General features: G+C 40.4%; 1 protein-coding gene across 2 annotated transcripts in view; it reads left to right on the forward strand.

Annotated features, from left to right (window-relative positions):
- Positions 1–401: 401 nt before the first annotated feature.
- KIF24 (kinesin family member 24) overlaps positions 402–20,202 on the forward strand; it is a 28,239-nt gene continuing 8,438 nt past the window's right edge. The window contains exons 1-9 of one of the 2 annotated variants that reach the window (XM_018077336.3): positions 402–508; positions 5,726–5,795; positions 6,084–6,711; positions 9,926–10,115; positions 11,941–12,038; positions 13,291–13,506; positions 15,175–15,262; positions 17,210–17,331; positions 18,915–19,020. In XM_018077336.3, coding sequence (XP_017932825.3) covers positions 6,098–6,711; positions 9,926–10,115; positions 11,941–12,038; positions 13,291–13,506; positions 15,175–15,262; positions 17,210–17,331; positions 18,915–19,020 — 1,434 coding nt within the window. In that variant the 5' untranslated portion in view covers positions 402–508; positions 5,726–5,795; positions 6,084–6,097. The remainder of the gene's footprint in view (positions 509–5,725; positions 5,796–6,083; positions 6,712–9,925; positions 10,116–11,940; positions 12,039–13,290; positions 13,507–15,174; positions 15,263–17,209; positions 17,332–18,914; positions 19,021–20,202) is intronic. The other variant, XM_008927707.4, reaches the window with a different exon arrangement.

Here is a 20,202-nt window from a genome sequence, read left to right on the forward strand (position 1 = left end):
AGAGCAGCGGACTGGCGGCGGCTTCAACCAATGACAGGCCTCCAGCGTGGGGACGGGAACTACTTCCCTCTCGGCTCGCCCTCCCTTCTCCCCGCTCCACGCTCTCATTGACCCGCCCTCTCGTCGTTGAGGTTTTGGACTTGGTCTTTCACCTCTTGACGGCCACGGCCCTCTTTCCGCTCCCTTCCCCATCTTTCCCCTGTTGGGCATGGCTGGGGCGCGCAGAGGTGCGCGCCGGGCCGTTTTCGAAGCGGCAAAGCGTTGGTTGCCATGGTGACACGCCAATTGCCGCCGCGGCGGCGCCAGCGGGCCGTAAGGAGACGAAGGGGGGTCCCTGCCCTGAGGGGGACCGGGTTGGCCGGCGACCGGGGCAGGGCCCCCCGCAACACCGCACTGCCGGTCCGGCGCGCTCTAGAAGGGGGAAAACCGTGGTAGGACAGCGCGGGGAAGGATGAGAGGAGATATCTCCCCTCGGTCAGCCACGCGGTGCAATTCCGGACGCGCGGAGGTTTGTTTCGATACATTATTATAGTTATAAAACAAAATTTTAAAAATAGTATTTTCTTTATTTTATATTTTCTATATTTCACATTTTCTATATTTTATTTGTAATATATAAAATATTTAAACATACTTTTAAAATATATACTTAAATATTTTGTCTATATTATATATAATATAAATATCAGTGTATAACATGTATTATATAATCATACATACTTATATAAAAGATATAAAAATATTTAAATACATACTAAATATAAGTATTTAAATATTCATTTAAAATACATATGCATATGCATTATATAAAATATCAGAACACTTCATAATATATATTATGTATTTTACATATAATATTTCAACTATATTTCGCGTGTTTTGTGTATTTCGTTACAAAAAATTAAAATTATAAAGTAAAACCTCAGAAGCCGTTTGGTAAATCCTGCTGGCAGGAGCAGCTTGGGCGAGGTTTTCAAATAATCAGTTTTCCTGATATAACTCGTGGGTTATTTTCTTGGCACATGGATGGATAGTGGACGCTTCCAATATCCAGTATTCCAATACTGGGCACTTCCCCTCTCTGTGCAGCTGTTCTTGGCAGCTGTTGGGATCAGCTGCAGGATGGAGCCTCTTCTGCTGAGGTCACCAGGCTATACTTAGTGTGGAGGGAGGATTAAAATACCCCAAAATACTCTCTTAGGAAACAAAAAAACCCCCCAATATTTAGTTGTTTTTAAGCCTGCTTAAAGAAGCAAGGACATTAATTGTAGTTTTAGTGGCCTGCTCTGGGTCAGGTGTGTCAGTGGCAAAGGAAAGGGCAGCACACCTGCCTACTGTGTCATGGTCCAGCTGTAAAATAGTTGTCATTTAGCATTAAAAGCTTTCCCTCCTCTCCAGTTACTTTTACTGTACTGAGGCTGAAAGTCGCTATCTATCTATTCAAAGGGCTGCCCCAACACTTGTTCCAAGGAGGGGCAGGATGTTTAATGCCATGTTGTTTACGTGCACAGAGTGGAGTAATCCTGTGATCTTCCAAGGGGATCTGCTGCAACGTCAAACACGGCCTCACAGCTCCCTGCCTGCTGCGTTGAACTAAAATTATGGACTCTTTTTACAATACAGATTATCTCTTGTTGTGGAGCTTGCCTTTATAAAAGTGCAACACACCCTGACCCCATTCTTTGCAGGAATGCCCTAATTCCCAAGAAACGGGGTCAGAATGATTTAAAGGTGAAGCATTTTGTGTGGTACTCTGGAAAAGCAAATTAACCATTCACTTCTGGAGGGCTAAATCAGATTTGGCTTCGGATCACAGTTAAAGAAAGAGCTTAATGCTCAGATGAATAAGGAATAACGATGGATGAGTGTTGACGTGTGTTAATGTGATTCCCTTTTCCCTATTGTGTGATTGCCAGACTGGCTTCTTTCTTGTCTCTGCTCCCGTGTTTGAAAAACCAGGCAACACTTTGGCATGGGCAGAGCCTGTGCTGGAGTCTTCTTTGAGGGGGACGTGGTTGCAAGTAGTGAGTGCTGCACGCTGCTGTGGTTGTGATCAGGAGAGGAAACACCTACCTGCTGCATGCATTTACAAACTTTGCAAGTGTCTAACTTTTATTTGTATAAGTATTTGTAAAGCTAAATGATCTGTATGGAAAACAAGGTGGTGTTCAGGTTTTGGCCACTGATTAACAATTTCTTTGTTTATCAAATACCCTTGAAAATCGTGCCTGATAAACCTATTTAATGATCAGGCCAGAGCTTATGATTCAGAATGATTGCCCTAGGCTATTTGAATGTGTAGAAGCATTAGTTCGCATTTCTAGGAGTGTCACTTAAGATTTCCTCACTTTTCCAAGGCTTAGTTTCCCTAGTTTAAAGTATGGATATAATGATCACTTGTGTCATTTCTCAGTGGTGGCACTCAGGACCGTCAGTGGCAATAATCTAAAATTCCCAGGTCAGTGTGAGTGAACTACAGCGGGATAACCGGGCACGTGAGTGTTATTCAGGTGAAGGCTGCACTGAGATCACTGACATATCAGAAGTTAATAAGGATCAAAACATAGTGGTCCAAGGCTGATTATTCTTAAAATAGACCACGTGGGGATTTTATGTGATTTATTTTACACGCAGTGATTGACACACTCTGAGTATCTTTGAAGAACCAGCCTTTTCTCCACTTTGAAAAGTGCATTGAGAAGGAGAAGATTAGCTCTGTGAAAGAGCTTATTAATAATTAAAGGCCTTTTAAAACGGAGAACCAGCTCATAGAGCATAATTTTGTGGTAAGTTAATTTCCTGCAGAACAGAAAAATGTAACCACTCCTTTCTTCTGTTTACACCTGACTTTTTTTTTCTGCAGCTTTATGACATTTAAAAACCTCTAATGCTGAAAGAGAGGATGAGCTCTCTGATGACAAGCTGTGATCTAATTCCATGGTTAGACCTAGTCCCTTTATACATAATTCTAGTACCTTTTTACAACAAGTACTCGTCCATTACCAGCATCTGGCAGCCTTTTAAGATCTTTGTAAAACTTCTTGGCCTAAGAAATAATTTGCAGAGCACTCGAGTTTGCCACATAAAGATGGCAGGCTGGGTGTGCGTGGAGAATTGTACTTCCACAATGACTCACCTCTTGATTATCAAGATGTGTTATACCCAACTATTTTAAGAAGTCTTAGACTTATATCTCAACCCTGTTTTTTTCAGTGAAGTCACTCATAGCCTTGTGGGGAACAAGACCTAGGTTTGGATATCCACACTGAAGAATGTTATATTTTTCTGCCCCAGGACACATTATTCTCTCAAGGGAACAAACAGAATTGGATCCTGACAGTAACTGAGGGAATGCTGGCTGTTATTTATTTTATAAGAGTCAAAAGCCTTCTCTTTCTTTTGCCAGAAGATGGCATTAACAATTTAGAGTTCTTGAAAACCTCTTCTTAGTTTTTGCAAAGCCGATTTATTTTGAAAGACTATGTATCTGTTAGGAAAAGTGCCTTCAGACACAAAGTGTTGGATGAATTAAAGTATTCTTTAATGAGGAGAAAGGAGGCTTTTTTTTTTAGGGCATCATTGAAAGGCCTGAAAGATTTCACTGACAACTGCAGTTCTCCCTGAATTCTCTCGTGTATGAACCAGACCAAATCTTTTAGAAATTGTCTCCTCTCACGTTTTAAAGCAATCAGAAATGCTGGAACATGTCATCATAATGACTGATTAATTTTTTTCCCCATGGCTAATTAATTTGTTACTCCTTAATTAGTGAATGTTCGGGTTTCCTAGGTTGTGAAATTCCTTTTTGTGGATGGGAAGTCATTGGAGTTATCCCCTGAAACCACTCAGATCCAGTAAGACTTATTATATCTGGGAAGGCAGATCTCAGCTTTCATTAAGAGATCAGCCCTCATTAAGAAGCCATTTAGTTGCTTTCACATGGCAACAGACCTTAGCAATTAGCCATGCAGAGCTGCTAACATGGCTCAGTACTAACCTTCTCCTCTTTTCTGCAGTTCTTGCATTACTTGGAGTTTCCTCATTTTGAGAATTCTTGCCACTTGTTACTCTGTATAGTGAAAACCTGTTATTTCTAGCTATTTAAACATATTTTGTTTCATTTTTAATTAGAACTTTGACCTTCAAATTCATAGTTCTCTTCCTTTGTCTGCTGCTCCTTTTTCAGGAAGTGTCTCCATTTTTTCCCCTTTTTGCCTTTCTTCTCTGTGCTGTGTTCAATTATAATTCAAACTGAGGTTAACACTGAATCAGTTCTTGCACTGGGCTTTGGCCACTCTGTGTTTAACATAAGGATATGTAAAAATATAGGTTTAAATTAGGATGCAGATAGAGAGTAGAGAAAATAAATTTGTCGGATTATTTTGAACAGATTCTCAGTTCTTTTGAGATTGGTGTTTTGGCTTTGAGTTCTCTCTGCTCCTTTCATCAAGCAGGAGTTTCCCATGGCAGTGCACAGAGAGAATTGCACAGGACCTGTACTGGTTTTACATTATAAGCCATCTTATGTAAGAAAGGGAATTTTTCTAGGACATAACTCTTCTTTAAATGAAGTCTCGGGTTCCTGTGGAATTTTATCTGTTAGAGAAGTTGGCAAGTTGTGAATGCTTGTGAAACCCTTACACGTCTTCGTGTTTAACCTCCCTGATTTCTGGGTTTGCTATCCTCCCTGTCAATTTTGATTCACCCCTCCCAGGATCTCACAACCTCAGCAGTGACTCTGACTTTACCTCAAGATTCAGAATCACATTACATACACATTAAATAAATCCAATTACATACCAGTGCTTTTGTCTTGAAGTTCGTCGCTGCTCAATCTCAGAATTTTGTCTACAGCATAGACTAACTTCTGAGTCATTTGAGATGACCTCTACTGCACCTTTTGACCTTTGTAATGTCTTATACAATCAGCACTTTATATTAATCTTTTTTATTTTGTTGTTATTATTACTTCAACATAATGTATTAATTAATGATATGGACTCAAAGTTGGGGGTGATATTTGGTGACCTTATTTTCTTAGATAATGTATTGTAGAGAAGCTTGAAAATCCTCACAAAGAATCTACCCTGAATTACAGGGAGGAAAATTTAGGTCTTAAAAAACCTTGATTTTGTTGAATCTTATTGTATTTTCCAAAAATTAATAAGACCTATAGTTGCTGAAGCCCTAGACCGTACAAAGATATAAGAAGAGAGTGGGCAACAGATACTTGAAGTGCTATCATTTTTCCATTTTGTGGAACAAGTAAAAATATCTGCAGATATTAATCCATCTGGGTACAGACAGCTGCACAATGCATTGCCAGTGAGACATGAGTGAAGAAGTTGGAGGGTTTTTGGCATACCTTTCGGTGATGCATGTTGCTTTTTCGGGTTTCCCAAGAACACAAGTGTGACGTTCCAGTGGCACACGTAGATTTAGAGAAATCCTATGTTTCAGATTTCAGAGAATGTTTGGGTTATTCTGCCAAGGAGACTCAGAAATGCTCACAAGACATAAAAGAGAAACCTACATAGCAAAACTACAGCTTTGCTATTGTTCATCTGTAAGACAAATGGTCTTAATTAGGCACCTTGAAGTGAGGAACAAATGCAGGTTTTTTTCCTCCAGGTTTTTTTAACCAGGGCTAGCTGAACCACATTAGACCACACGCCTTCATATTAATTTGAGTCTCTTCTAAAATTAGGCATTTTACATTCTGCAGCTTGAGGACAGGGTTTCAGTAGCTGTGGCATTCATCAAGTAGACATCGGGCGTGTAGGAACTCAGCAGCAGTGAGTAACTTTGCCTTGTGCATTTCTTACACATTGTGTATTGTATATAATTTTGAAATATAATTTGATAGATAAAATACAGTTGTTTTATGTTTTAGTTTATAGTTATTGCAATATTCTGTAATGTTTAACAGTCTAGTGTATTACAGACTTGGAGTTAAACAAGCTTCTAGCCTGAGTGGCTAGGAGGAAATGGCATTGTGGAAATGTGCAGTCTCTTCGTTAGTAACTTTGTCAGATGTGATGTTTCATATGATTCTAATGTTTATTTTGTTTGATTTCTTTTAGACTTAATCTTGAAGATGGCATCATGCCTTTATGAATGCCTTTGTGAGGCAGACCTTGAAAAATACTATCCCCATTTTGCTGCCTTTGGTCTTCAGAGTATCGATGAGCTTGCCAAAGTTTCCATGGAAGACTACACCAAGCTGGGGGTCCATGACATGAACGACCGCAAGCGGCTCTTTCAGCTCATTAGAATAATCAAAATTATGCGAGGGGAAGGCGTTGCAGACTCAAGCAAGCAGGATTTTCAACCACGTGGCCTTTTCATTCAGCCCCAGGTGGCCAGGTCAGGTCCCCGTAGGCAGCTGCGTTTTGAGTCCTTCTTTGAAGAGAATGATGGAACAGTTAAAGACTCTGAGCCTGAATTGTATCGTTCATCTGATTTCAATGCCAATGAAGAGAAGGACAATGCAGGGGAAATGTTGGGACACATTCAACCACAGGACTCAGAGCCAATCAGATTAACTAGAAGGGACCTAAATATTCCTGGAATATGCACAAAAAAGGACCTGAGCTGTCCAGCGGTTTCTGATGATATTGCCCCTCTCCTGGGGGATTCTGAAGCTCCTATTGTGCAAAGAGTAACTCATATTTCAGGGTATAATTACGGACTACCTCATTCCTGTATCAGGTAATGATCAGTCACCTTTATTTTGCTAATATTTCAGGTTAGTCATAATTAATTCTTTCTTAATTGTGGAGAAGGATCTGTCTTTGTCATGTCCAAATAAGCAATCCCATCACTACAGAGCAGTGCAAAATCTTGTAGACAAGAGAGGGATTAGTAAACACTTGCAACTCTCTGAGTCTTGTAGAAGGAATCATCTGAATTTGACCAGCTGCTACTCACCAGGTTGTCTAAGAATAGTCAACCTGGTGAGGTTGTCTTTCAGGATATAAGGCTTTGTTTTCCTGGTGTTTTGGCGAATCTTTGTCTTTCCATGGGACCATCTTTTAAAACATTATTTTGCCAAAAGATGGCATTGTCTGTTGTCAGGTTTGTCAAGCTTTTCCCAGTAGAAGGGATACACGCTGTGATGGCTATATTTGTTTCTAATGGAATTTCTGAACTGAAACTTTAAAAGGAATCAGAATGAGAATTCTGAGGTAGGTTCATGGTGGTTAGAGGGATGCCTTGCAGCTGCTCCCCAAGATCATGATCTGTAACTTCCATACTTTTCCTGGTATTTGGTAACAGAAAGGCTATGATTATCATGAAATCTACCCTGACAACATTTTTAAAGCACCAAATATTTTTCTTCCTGATGCAGCATCAGAGATCCTCTGCACACAGAATACCAGTATCTTGGTCGTTGCAGTGCAGTCATGGCATTTTTGTTTTAAAATGCAGGGAGGAGAGACAGCTGTATGAAGTTGGAGCTTGTCTATATTGGCTGTGGGAAAAGATTTGGTATATGAGAGGATCCATGGAGTCCAGGTATCAATTACAAATCCCACTGAGAATGCATGTAGCCTGGAGAAATAGTTGCTGCTGCCACACTGGAAAAATGCTAAGGTGACATAGTAATTAGGGCACTTAAGCTGTGAAATGCAAGAGATTTTATAACACAACAGTTTATAGCTCTCCTTTGCTGGAAAAAAAATCATTTTCACCTACCAGAGAAGTGCACTAACCTCCTGTATACATTGACATCGTGGTGCATTCTCTGTCTTTTCTGGAAGTTGAGCCAAGTGCAAATAAAAGGGCAGGATTTATAGTGCTGGCACATAAAAAATGCTAAAATATAAAACCTAATGGCTCAGCTAGGAGAGTTCAAGATTCTTAATCCTGCAGTAGAGTCTTCATTGTTATTGCTTTCTTCTGTTTTTTTCCTAAGCACATTATACTTCATCTTGTGGGCTTTCTGCATCTTCCTCCTGATATGCCTCAATTCCCTCTTCTCCTTTTTGGAGAGTTGTGCATTTCAGGCTTGGGCCAGTCTTGAGTTTGTAATTCCTGTTGGCAAGACACTTGGGTTTGTAATTCCTGTTTTGCAAGTGCCCAGCTGCTTCACTGAATCCATCCGTTCCCATGTTACCTAGTCTAGTCTCATCCATGAGAAATATTGGAAAACACTGACATGATTTCAGTGGAAAGATATAGAGTTATTTTAACGTTTAAATTCATTTTGCGCTTGCCCACAGCAAATGGCTTGATTTTGACAGGGCGCAGTGATTCTTCCGACCTATTATCTAATCAGGTTTCTAATGATCTGTGTCAAGACATTTTTGTTTGGGGTTTTTTTTTTCTGGTAATAAAAATTATATTGTACTACGAAATACAATTTATATTTTCAAAAGGTTAGTAGGAAATACGAACCTCAGGTTTAGCATATATAATTAACATGCATTCTGTTCCCATGCAAAATATACTTAAGTAAATGTGTTTGTGTACCTGAGAGAATTTATGCCTTTTTGCTCATTGCCAGAGCCTCCAAGTCTTCAGTTTTTCCTTTCTCCAAAATTGCCATTAACACTGCCTCCTTCAAGCTCTTAGAGCACAACAGGCTCTTTCTGCAGATCACCAAATCCAACCTCTGACTCAGGAATTGAACTTCAGAGCTGCTGGTCATTTGTTGCACAACATTTTGTGCCAAGTGATACCCGTAAGCTCACATCCACTTATGAAGCCTCTTATTTCAAGTATCACTGCCTTTCTTTTCCAGGGGAGGAATTTTCCACTTAAAAGCAGGGCCTGATGCTGGTCTGCATGGGAGAGCTGCACTAAAATTAAATGGAATCCAGTTACAAGTAAAGATTGTAACTGGTGTGTGGTCTTCGAAGACCATGTCTTGAGATTTGTATCTGTCATGTGCTTCTGGGAAATGGAGCAGCACAATAGCAACGATACCACAAGCTGGTAGCTGTAGTGAGATGTTGAGTAACTTCTGGGTTTGATTTCAGTTTATTAGACAACTAGTATGTGTTAGTTTTCAGTTGCTACAGTAAGAGATTTTGGCATTCGGACAACATGGCAGAAACACAACTTTTGGGCAAGTTGGGGCTTGATTAGTTGAAACTCAAGTCCAGGCTGAAAATCATTACTCATTTGGCTGAAGACAGCTTGAAAAAGGGAGAGGTATAATGAATACATTATTGTTAAATTCGAGCCTGTTCTTTATGCTGCATCACAAAATGCTTTACACAGCAGGTTAATCAATGAAACATGAAATGACCTTTGTTTCTGAGGTGTCTGGAAGGGAGCTAAAGTAGACTTGCCAAAACATAAGAGCACAACTTTGTCAGTGGTCTGAAACCACATAACTTTTTATGAAAAAAGACCAAAAGGGAGACAATGACACGTTTCAAATTTTTTTGAGCTGAATAGGAACATTGTGGTGCTGTTTTATTTCCCAGTTTTGGTCATTTACTCGTAACCTGTTTGACAGTCTATAATGGGAAGAATGACAGTCCAGCATAGGAGGAAAAGGATCTAAATATTATACCTTTTCCTTTTCAAGATCTATTCATACTTTTATCTGTACGTTTTTAAGTGACTAATTGTGAGTGCAAATAATTTCAGCAAGATTAAATTTCATTATGTTAACTTCCATATTATACCATCTTCCATCACATATTTGTGTGCAACTGAAAAGATGCCAGTCCAGCAACAAAGTCAGGAATGTGTCTGTACAAACTCAACTTTTAACAGGAGTGCACAAAAAGCATCAACCTGTTTAGGAAAAAACATCAGAAAATTCATCGTGTAAGAGTGAGGCGTGTTATGGAGTTTTTTGATAAGCATTAAAGGCAGAAACATTACCTGATAAAGCTGACAAATTCAGGCATATCCTAGATACTGTTGTAACCTGATTTTAAAATGTAAGCCTACACTATTGTCGTAGATCCAACACTTCTGAGAAAGAGACTCCGTGGACAGAGAGTGAGAAAATCAGAGTGTGTGTCCGAAAACGTCCTCTAGGCCTGAGGGAGGAGCGACGGGGGGAGGTGAATATCATCACAGTGAAAGACAGAGAAACCCTACTGCTCCATGAGAAGAAGGAGGCAGTTGATCTTACACAGTACATTTTACAGGTAACATGCTCCACTGGAATGTTGAGTTTATGGGCTGGTCACATGTGTGGAAGCGTAAAGCATCTTGTGCTTGGAGTTTCCATGAGGGAAAACAGAGAAGGGCTGTCAGCATTTCTTACACTGAAATAGATGGTGGGCTTTTCTTCTGATTTATACCAGCCTGTGGCAGAAAACCTGAGCCTGGAATTTTAAGCTCTAGAAGCTTTTTTAAGTCTTTTGCAGCTTTCTTTGTATGTGGCAAAATAAACCCTCTTGCAGCAATGCCATTGCTGCAGGAGAACTGCCTGCTGCAGAGCCCACTGATGGCTTCACAGGGTACTCCAGTGAGGGGTTCCTTTTCCACTGTTTCAGCACTGTAGGTCTGTTTCAGTGAATCACATACACGCTCATCCCCTCCATTCCATTGTTCTTAAATTCTCTTGAAAATTAAGTTCCCTTTTGGTCTTTGTTTCTTAATCCCGAATGCTTTGTGCTGTCATAGTTCAAATTCTCCCTTTTGACTGACAGCAGCAGGAAGAGAACTGATTTCTAGAGAGCAGCAAGCCATTCTCCCTCTACTGGGTGTTATTTTTACAGTCTGGGTCCTAGGAACAACTGTTTGGAGTAACCAGTGAAAATCCAGTTTGCAGCTCTCTCGGGTCCTGTTCATGTGCCACATTTTATGGTGCAACACATGCAGCAACTCCACCCCAGTCCCTCCATCTGAGGACCTATATTTGGCATGTATGCAGTGCTTATCACCTTCACGTCTTGGTGCTGAAATAACCGTTAACTAACTTCGTTATGTCAGTACAGATAAATTAATTCTTGCTATCAATCAGTGTAGTCCAAACAAAAGTGCTGTGGCAAAGGCTGTCTCTGCTCTGTAGGACCTAGGAGAACTTCTCTGCTTCCAAGTCTGTCTGCTCACCCTGCATCCTTCTCTGGTTCCTATAGAAAGGACAGCAAGGGGTACAGAGCAAATGGGAGGTGGTGGAGCATATTCCATCACCCAAACTTCAGACCCATCACAGAGCACATGTACCCTGTGGGCTGAGACACCCTGGTTTAAGCTGCCTGTGCACTAGTGTGGTTGGTTTGTGCACTGTTGAAATGATTCTCAGTCCTAGAGATCTGCCACCTTAATTTACACTGCAGTGAGTTTATTGGAGTGCAGTGTTACACACCAGTTCACGAGCACTCTTGAAAACCTGATATTTGTGACCATCCCTACAATCACTACTCTTAACCTCATAATGAAGGAGCTCATAATGAACTCTGCTGCATCCTTTCCACAGACCCTGCTTCTTTGAGTCAGAGCTGGAGTGTGGGAAGTTTTGGGTTTTCTTGCCCCCTTCTGAGTTAATACAATCCAGCTTTGCCTAAGAACAGCTCCTCTCTTCTCTGGCACAAAAGTTTTTAAGAACAGAGGCAATTAATCACAACTTAGTCACAACTGAGGACTAATTTTGAGAAAGGCAAGAGTTGACTCGAAGTTCTTTTTACTGTTATAGTCGTACTGTACATCTGTAGGCTGAGTCATTTCATGAATAGGCCTTTTTTAATCGGTATTTTTTTATTCTTGTGGCATGTTCTGCTTCAGAATGATGGGAAATCAAGGCATTTTTCTTCCCTTTATTTTTTTTTTCCTATCCTGAGTCTCCTGATTGGTGTGTCCCTGCAATGTGTCATGCTGCATGTTAAGTGTGCTGGGTCACTTTGTGCTTGTTCCAAAGCCATATGAAGTCACTGGAAAGACTTTGGTTATTTCATTTTACCTTTGAGTGGGATTGAAGGGGAAATAAAACGTGTTCATTTTCATGCAAAGATCATCTTTATTTTTCAGCATGTTTTTTATTTTGATGAAGTCTTTGGGGAGTCATGTACCAATCAGGATGTGTATATGAAGACAGCCTATCCTCTCATTCAGCATATTTTTAACGGGTAGGGCATAAGTGCTTACATTTGTTATTTTTTGCCTTGGTTTTGCCTTGTTTTTCCATTTTCATATACTGCTTTAATTTTCCTTTATGCTTTTCATCTTTTGAAAAATGCATTCATTTCACCTTTGCTACATACCTTCCCCCTTTCAGAATGTCTTTGATTGCAATTTTGACAAAATAAATCAGGGAAAACTTTCTTCGTGCTTGGCGGCAAATCTAAATTACGGAGGAAGGTAAAATTGGACCTCAGGTGCAACCAAGAGACACCATGGCCAGCCTAGAACAAAAAAATGTGTCCCAGGATTTCTGAAGTCTAATCTTCACTCTAACAATCGTGTGGTGCACGGTCATCTGTAGAGGAAATATGTTACTTCTTTCCTGGGACTGCTGAGAGATGTTTTTGCATGTATTTGTACAGTTCACAGGGCAATAGAAATTATTAATAACCTTGTGATTTATTTTTATTTTATTGATTTATATTTGCTTAGAGGTTTAATCATAATTACATACTTCCTGATTAATGGGAAATTGATGGTGGTTTTATGTGAGCGATCTTATTTTCATGCAAAATAATGAGCTCGAATATAGTTACCTTATTCAGTCACAGAAGGAAAGGATTACATATCTGTGCTGAAAATTAACGAAGTGGAGTATTCTGTTCCTGAAAATCTCTAAGTGTCATCAGCAGAGAGAGCATATCATGGTCCTGAGAAAAGGAAAATGGAAAAAAGGAAAATGAGGCTTTGTCTTGCTTTCTAATAGTCACTAAAGCCACGATTCACATTACAGCTAATCTAGTAATGCCACCAGAATAGATGACACTGTTTTTTCCTCAGGTTTCCCTAACTTTTCTGTCCCTCCTGCTGCATCCCTTTCACAAGTGTTGGTCTAATCTGACACCATGGTGAGCTAATTCTGCAATCTAAGCTGTCAAGAAATTGTTCACTATGCTCACTGCAGACCTGCATTTTTACCCACTATCTGCCAAGGTACTTATCTGGGTCAAAAGTCTTTTTTTAAGGGGGACAGGGAAAGGAAAAGAAAGGAAGAGAGCCAGCACTCTGTGAGACATGAGATCTCCATAGGATGTGCTTGGGAATAGTTGTTAAGTGGTGTGCAGTTTCCAAGAGAGGATGGCAAACCAAACCTCATTGCTAAGGGGCCACTATAGATAGATACCAACACTGCAGAGTCTTATTTAATAGATATGAATGAATCAGATGTGACACTAAACACATCAGTTATCTTCACAGAGGCAATGCCACCTGCTTTGCCTACGGGCAGACTGGTGCTGGCAAGACTTACACCATGATAGGAACTCACCGGAACCCGGGACTCTACGCCCTGGCTGCCAAGGACATCTTCGGACACCTGGAAGCTTCACCGTCAGGGAAGGACCTTCTTGTTTGCATCAGTTTTTATGAGATCTACTGTGGGCAGCTTTATGACCTGCTAAATGGAAGGAAGAGGTATTTAAATAAAAAACATGGTTTACTATAAACCTATGGTTATGAATAGGTTGGTTACTGTTTAGAAATCAGTTACTGTTTCGTGCAATTTCATTTAACATATTGGCATTTACAGTACATGTTATGTATTTAATTAGGGCTGTTTCTGGGAGCTACCTAGGGAGGAAGGCAGGGTCTAGCACTAAATACTGTGACACTGATAGGGACTCCTGGTTTTATTGTTTGGGGGAGAAATAAGTAAGAATAAGGACCTATGTTTGAGATACGAGCTCAGATTGTTTTGCTTACACTCTAGAAACATAACAGCTGAACATCCATAGGTAGAGAAACAACTTTCTTGTGGCCTAAAGTTCCTATCTTAGAATCTTAGAATGGTTTGGATTGGAAAGGACCTTACAGATCATCTTGTTCCACACTCAATGCCACGAACAGGGACACCTTCCATTGGACCAGATTGCTCAGAACCTCATCTAACCTGGCCTTGAACACTGCCAGGAATGGGGCATTCACAACTTCCCTGGGCAACTTATCTTAGGCCAAACATTGTCCTTTCCCTGGTCAAACATAACCTCTGTCTGTCTCTCCTGCTATGCCAGGGGTGCTTTGGCTCTTTCCAGTCCAGTCTCTGAAGATCCTGTTGATCTCTGCTTGTCATGCCTGACACTGCAGAGCCTGCTCACCCTCTCCCTGACCACCTTTACCTGGCAGCCCAGTGACTTGGCCAGAGCAAGCCTCTGCACGTGATGCTGCCACCACCTCAGTAGCAGCACCTCAGTCCCAGACTTAACTGGATGGTCCTATACTCCTCCAGGAGCTCCATTTGGAATTAGGACAGCTCAGCATGTATTTTGCTTAAAAAAAACCCACCGTGGTCTGAAATTTCTAAATTTCAGCAGCAAAATCTTTTCAGAGTGACCTTGAAGGAACATACCTGGCAGCTGGGGTTCTGCAACAGCCTCAGAGCACTGTCCTTCAGGCTCACCAGAGGGCTTGAGGAGGAGGCTTTCTGCCCCTCTGGGGAAGCGAGCATCTGTTCACAAAGGAAGCACCTTTTTCTGTGCATGTGTGTTCCCTTTCTCCAAAACAGTCTTTAAGGAGCAGGCAGTGTAATCTGCTGTGTAAGGAGTAGATTAACTAAGGAAGAAGGAATGTCCTTACATTCTCTGCATGTCCACTGGCTAACTTATGTGTCACTGAAGAAGATTAAACTTCCTCCCATGTGCATCATGTCTGTATTCTGCCTCTGTATTGTAGGGCTTCTGTGTGATTCGTAGCACAGGTTCATAGGAGCTGCTTTAAAATCCTGTGCAAAAATCTTGAGAACATGAACAGAGCAAAACTTAGTCTGAACTTCCCAGAGGAACCCGAGGTGCAGTTTAAAGAAAGACAGGAACTCTAAAACGTAAACATGATAATTCACTTCCTAGCTTTATTATATTCCTGAACTAGCAGAAATGCATTGCTAGTGTCTCTTTAGCAGTGAAATGCCAGTGGCCTGTGTTATGAATTAAGTACTTCTTCAGTTCTAAAAATAAACGAGTGGCAGCAAGGGCTTTCCCCAGTGAGTAGCCTTGATTGCTTTTTCTCAGTGTCACAGCACTGGCACATGTCTTCGTTGCTGCTGTCTGAGATTTCAGAAATCTCCTTTCTGCACTGTTTTGTTTTCAGACTTTATGCAAGAGAAGATGGCAAGCACGTGGTTCAAATAGTTGGACTGCAGGAGGTCCAGGTGGAGTCTGTAGATGAACTGTTGGAGGTAACCTTTATGTTCGTGATTCATTCTTTGTCTTCTACAGCTTGATTTGCTGATTTGTGATATTTGCAGAGATTGTTATTGGGTGTGTAGCACAAGTGTATGTTCCTGTTTCAGGCCCTGAAATTGCCAATCCCAGCAGAGTACCAAGGGATGCTATTAAAAGTGCTTAAAAGTATCATTCATGAAGCTGCTTGGGTCACTGTGACTTGTGTTAGCCAGATGCAAGCAGTCGAGTCACAGCTGTCACCTCTGCTGCCATTCCTTAGGGAACATCTTTGCCAAGAAAGAGACTGCTATCACTATTCCAGAAATTAGATAGTGTCCCAGCAAGGGACCTTGAAAGCTGGATGTGTATTTTCTCCATGTGATATTCTATGAACTTAGATTTTTGTATATGAAGGGTATGTGGGACAAAAAATATAAATTTGAAATTAGAACTGGTAATTAGAAAATACTTAAGATTGAGATATTGATCTGAATTAGGATTAAAACACTGCTTAGGTAATGATGTGTGATAACAGCCAAGTAAAATTAAGATCTTTAAATTGTAGCTGACATTCACCACAAGCAAGGTTTCAATTTTCCTTCCCCTTCTGGCTGAGCCTGAAAAGAACACTGGCAAATTTTCTGCATTGTCTCCTGCAAGAAGAAAGCTGATTAAATCTGCTTTCTATTTAACCTGACTTTGCATAGTTTAGTTCCTTTCTTGGTAAGGAAGTGTAAATTACAAGTGCCTCGTATGGTAATTGACTCATTAAAATTGGCGTGGTGTTGTCCACTTACATTGCACTTAATTTTGTTCTTCATCTTCCCATTAACTCCAGGCTTTGGGGCAAGCTGGTGATGCTTCTGCAAATTAGAGTGTAAATTTGCTATATGGCTGATTTACAATTCCTCTGTATTATCACATTTCACACACAGAAGAGCTATTAAATTACTTCATTCTTACAGATATCTTGGGGGGGGAACGATATCATTAACAGGCCCTTTTGAACACAGAAATGTCACTGACTTGACTCAAAGCTTCTGAGTATTCTGCAACAGATATATGGAAAGAGCCTTGAATACATCCCTAGTTATTCACAATTAATTGATGCTGGCTTTGATTCAGAAATTATCTGCACTTAGCACTAATATAAAGCTCAGAAGCAGCAGCAGTTGGTTATGCTGCTCATTGAGAACTGGCCACCAGAAAGCATGAATAATTCTGATCTGTCAACTGAGAGCATATTGATTTTGCTAGGTAATATTTTATTTTGTTCTTACAACCAGAAGCAAAATGAATGATTGTTTTTTGAATGCCCTGCTGCAGTCAATCCTAGGCTTTCTGTGACAGTCCTTTAAAGTTTTCAAAAAATAATTACACAGATTTGTATCTGGAAGGACTCTTTGTCCTTCTGCCTTGCTTCTCTTCCTTCTTGTTTTATTGTTGTATTGATTATAATTGCTCTTTTAACTTTGTTCCTTCCTTTAGCATAATTTCTTTTTGTTAGGGAAATTTAGAAAGGTTTTGGCACTTTCTATTTTTTGTGTCGCTTTCTGGATAATTGTGTCCATCTACTACAAGGGAAAGTGAAATTTTAAAAGAGCACAAATAGTCTAATGAGTCTCTTAGGTTATGTGTACAATCTTACAAAAGTATGCCAGTAATGAAAGAAAGAATTTAATTTTATAGTTTGGGTATTTTGCAATTCAGAGTGAGTGTGTGATGTAGCAACTTCTTATTTGCAGAGTGCTCTCTAAGCTTTGTAGTGTCACTGCAAGGAAGTCCACATACAAAGGTCTGAAAGAAACATTGTGAGGGATCCAGCCTAACTTAACTTCAGCCTTGCACCAAATTTTAAGGCTATAATGAGCCATTCATCATCTTGGGAGGACAAGATCTCTTTCTGAGAGACTGTATTTTTATTTACTAATTGCTTGGATTTTGTCCCCGTTATTTTGCAGGTGATTTTGAAGGGGGGGAAAGAACGTAGCACAGGAGCCACTGGAGTCAACTCGGATTCCTCTCGATCTCATGCCATCATCCAAATTCAAATTAAAGATGCAGCCAACAGGACATTTGGAAGGTAAGACAAGAAGTGCAAGTGCTCAGTGCCGATATCAAGCCCAGGCACATCCAAGAGACAAAGAGGAGGTGTTAGTGGGCAGGTGTGAGTTAAGTCAGAGGAAAGGGTTCAAAGGGACTTTGGGAGGTTCCACGGTCCTTTCTCTGTTCCCAGGAAGAACATTTTAGGCACATCTGTTAGAGCTTTGACAAAACTGTTTGCACAGATTTCCAGTGAAGGAGTTTGGCAATCAAGTCCATCTTCTCATCTTCAGTGTTTAATCTGGCTGAAGGTAGATGGCTGCAGTGGACAGGTCCACATGTGAGCTCGCCACCTTTGAAGTCAGTGGAAAGAAATAGCCGTTTCTGGGATCCAATTCATGCCATTCTTCAGAGCCACCTAAATTAGGTCAGATGCATTTGCCTCTCAAAGCATTTCTATCCTGTAATTGACTACAAAGGGAGTCTGGGATGACTAACCGTGGTGGAGATGATTCCATTACAGATGTTTGCCTTTGGTCAGAAGAATCCTACCTCGTACCTCAGCTAAACCTCCCTGATAATTTGAGAGTGTGACTCTGATGCTATCTCCAGCAGACAGAAAGAGCATTTGGCTTCCTCTTCTAGCGTCCACTTTATGTATTCGAAAAATAATTGTGCCTCTTCTCGGTCATCTTTTCTCCAGACTAAACAACCCCAAGAAATAGATCTGAGGAAAAAGGTCTAGGTATCTTTATTACTGCTGAGTGTCAAAAACCCATGCTGACACACCCTTCCAGCAACTACCATGTAGTCTTTCTTCCCAGGATCAGATTTTGAACACAAGGCAAAATGGAAGAACCACAAACAGTGGAGAGAGAAAAAGACAGAACAGGCAGGCTTAGGAAATAAAAGTATAGGGGTTATGTAGGTGTGGCATCTGGGCTATTTTTTTGTGTATCTGTGAAAGAGAGGTGGAGCTGGAGAGAGGAAAGGGTGCCCAGATATTTCTATAAAAGAAGTCAAAGCTGTTGGAGAAAAACAAGAAGGGCAAAGACAAAGATACAGTGCAACAGCCATTACAGCAGCTGGCACCCAGAGCTAGAGAATGTGAAATGGAATAATGGAGTTTTGTAGAGGAAGGACAAGGATCACTGAAAGCTCAGTGTATTTACTGCACTGGAAATTTCGGTTCTTATTGTTGTGAATTCCCATTTGACAGGGGAATGACAGTTGTCTGTTTTACCTGGAAGGAGAAATCAAGAAACTTACAATTTCTTTTAACTGTGTTCTTAGGAAACTACAATCACAGTGATTATCTGGAGAGATGAGTGTGTTGCACTTTAAACAGCTTGTCCATTAAACTGTGGAGCACTGTCATCACACGTAATTACACTTTCTATTACGACTGTGTTAGTGTTAAGATGCTCTGACACTGTTCCTGCTGCTGTGCTTCTTTTGGTGCCTCAGATATTTCCAGTGGATGTTTTTCATTGTTCAATAGTAGTAATTTCTAATCGTTCTCCTGATGCCATGTGTTGCAGCTCTCTGGTTTAATAAAGAAAAAGGAAAAAGAGGGGGGGAAAAAAGGCTCTTAGATAAATGCAACTTTTTTTTTTTTTCTAGGATATCATTCATTGACTTGGCTGGCAGTGAAAGGGCAGCTGATGCCAGAGACTCAGATCGACAAACAAAAATGGAAGGAGCAGAAATAAACCAAAGTCTTTTAGCAGTAAGCTACTGTCATATCTGGGGGAGGCTTTATATTTAATTACTAGGATGTGTTTTAGGATAAAAACGACCCACACCATAATATTTGAATGTATTCCATGGAGGAGGAAAAATAACCAAGGTATTGTGTCCAGTTTAATTTGTATCGTGACCGAAAGACAATTTAAGAAGGAAGAAATTTTGTGATGAAAATCAAATATTTTTTAGCCATTCTTACAGCCAGCCAGGTAAACATAGCATGGAGAATGCCAGGTATAGTATAAGTGTCCCGTATTTTATATAGAAAGTGTTGTCCCTTCTACATCCAAAGAATACTGGCTTAGAATTGCTGTATTTTTTTCATAAAAACACATCTGTTCCTGCCAGTTATTTTCACCGCTTGAACTCAGGCTTCTCTTTCAAATCAGGAATAAAGGATTTAAATACTCAAGAGCACAGAAACTAGCAATTCATGCGTGGGGAGAAAGGAACGGGAAGAAATACAGTCTTAATGTAAACTGTTCTTTTCTAAGTGCCCGCAGTTAGGTAAAGAGGGACAAAGGAGCAGAAAAACGCCATCTGAGATAAAGCAGAAGTGCCTGTAAGGGTAAATTGTGCAGAAGGCTTTGCACCTCCTTTAGTGCCAAGGAACAAAGCTCACTGATGACTGTGGTCTTTTCTAAGCAAGGCTGAAAGTGATACACAACAGTGCAGAAGTCAGTGCACACAACTGCACCCCTTAGTGAGCTGTAAATGGGAGATGCCTTGCTCTGTTTTGAGAATGTAAATGTTCTTTTTCACAGAAGCTTTTCCTGCAGTGGAGTGTTAGCATTTGTACTGGGAGGTAGCCTGTGAAGTGAATGTGTTTCTGTACTTTGTGCTTTCTGGAGTACTTGCTGGTGAATAACTGAATGGCACAAGGAGTTGGGACCTGAATAGAAAGAAGTCTGATCCTAAAGGTCTTCTCCAACCTAAACAACTCTGTGATTCCTGAGAAATGAGGCGTAGTGTAAGCTCATGAAACTGTTTTAAAAGAAACTTTAAAATCAGAGTGTGTACCTTTTGATATTGTGTGGAACTGAGAAAATACCTAGGCAGTCTACAAGTAGTGATTGAATTAACTGTAAAAGGTAATATAAGAGGTATTAAAGGTCCACATGACCTGCAGCCTGTAAAACCAACTCTGCCCTCACTAATAATAACT

This window comes from Manacus vitellinus, unplaced genomic scaffold (assembly GCF_001715985.3).
Source record: "Manacus vitellinus isolate BGI_N305 unplaced genomic scaffold, ASM171598v3 scaffold_36_pilon, whole genome shotgun sequence".
Classification (NCBI taxonomy): domain Eukaryota; kingdom Metazoa; phylum Chordata; class Aves; order Passeriformes; family Pipridae; genus Manacus; species Manacus vitellinus.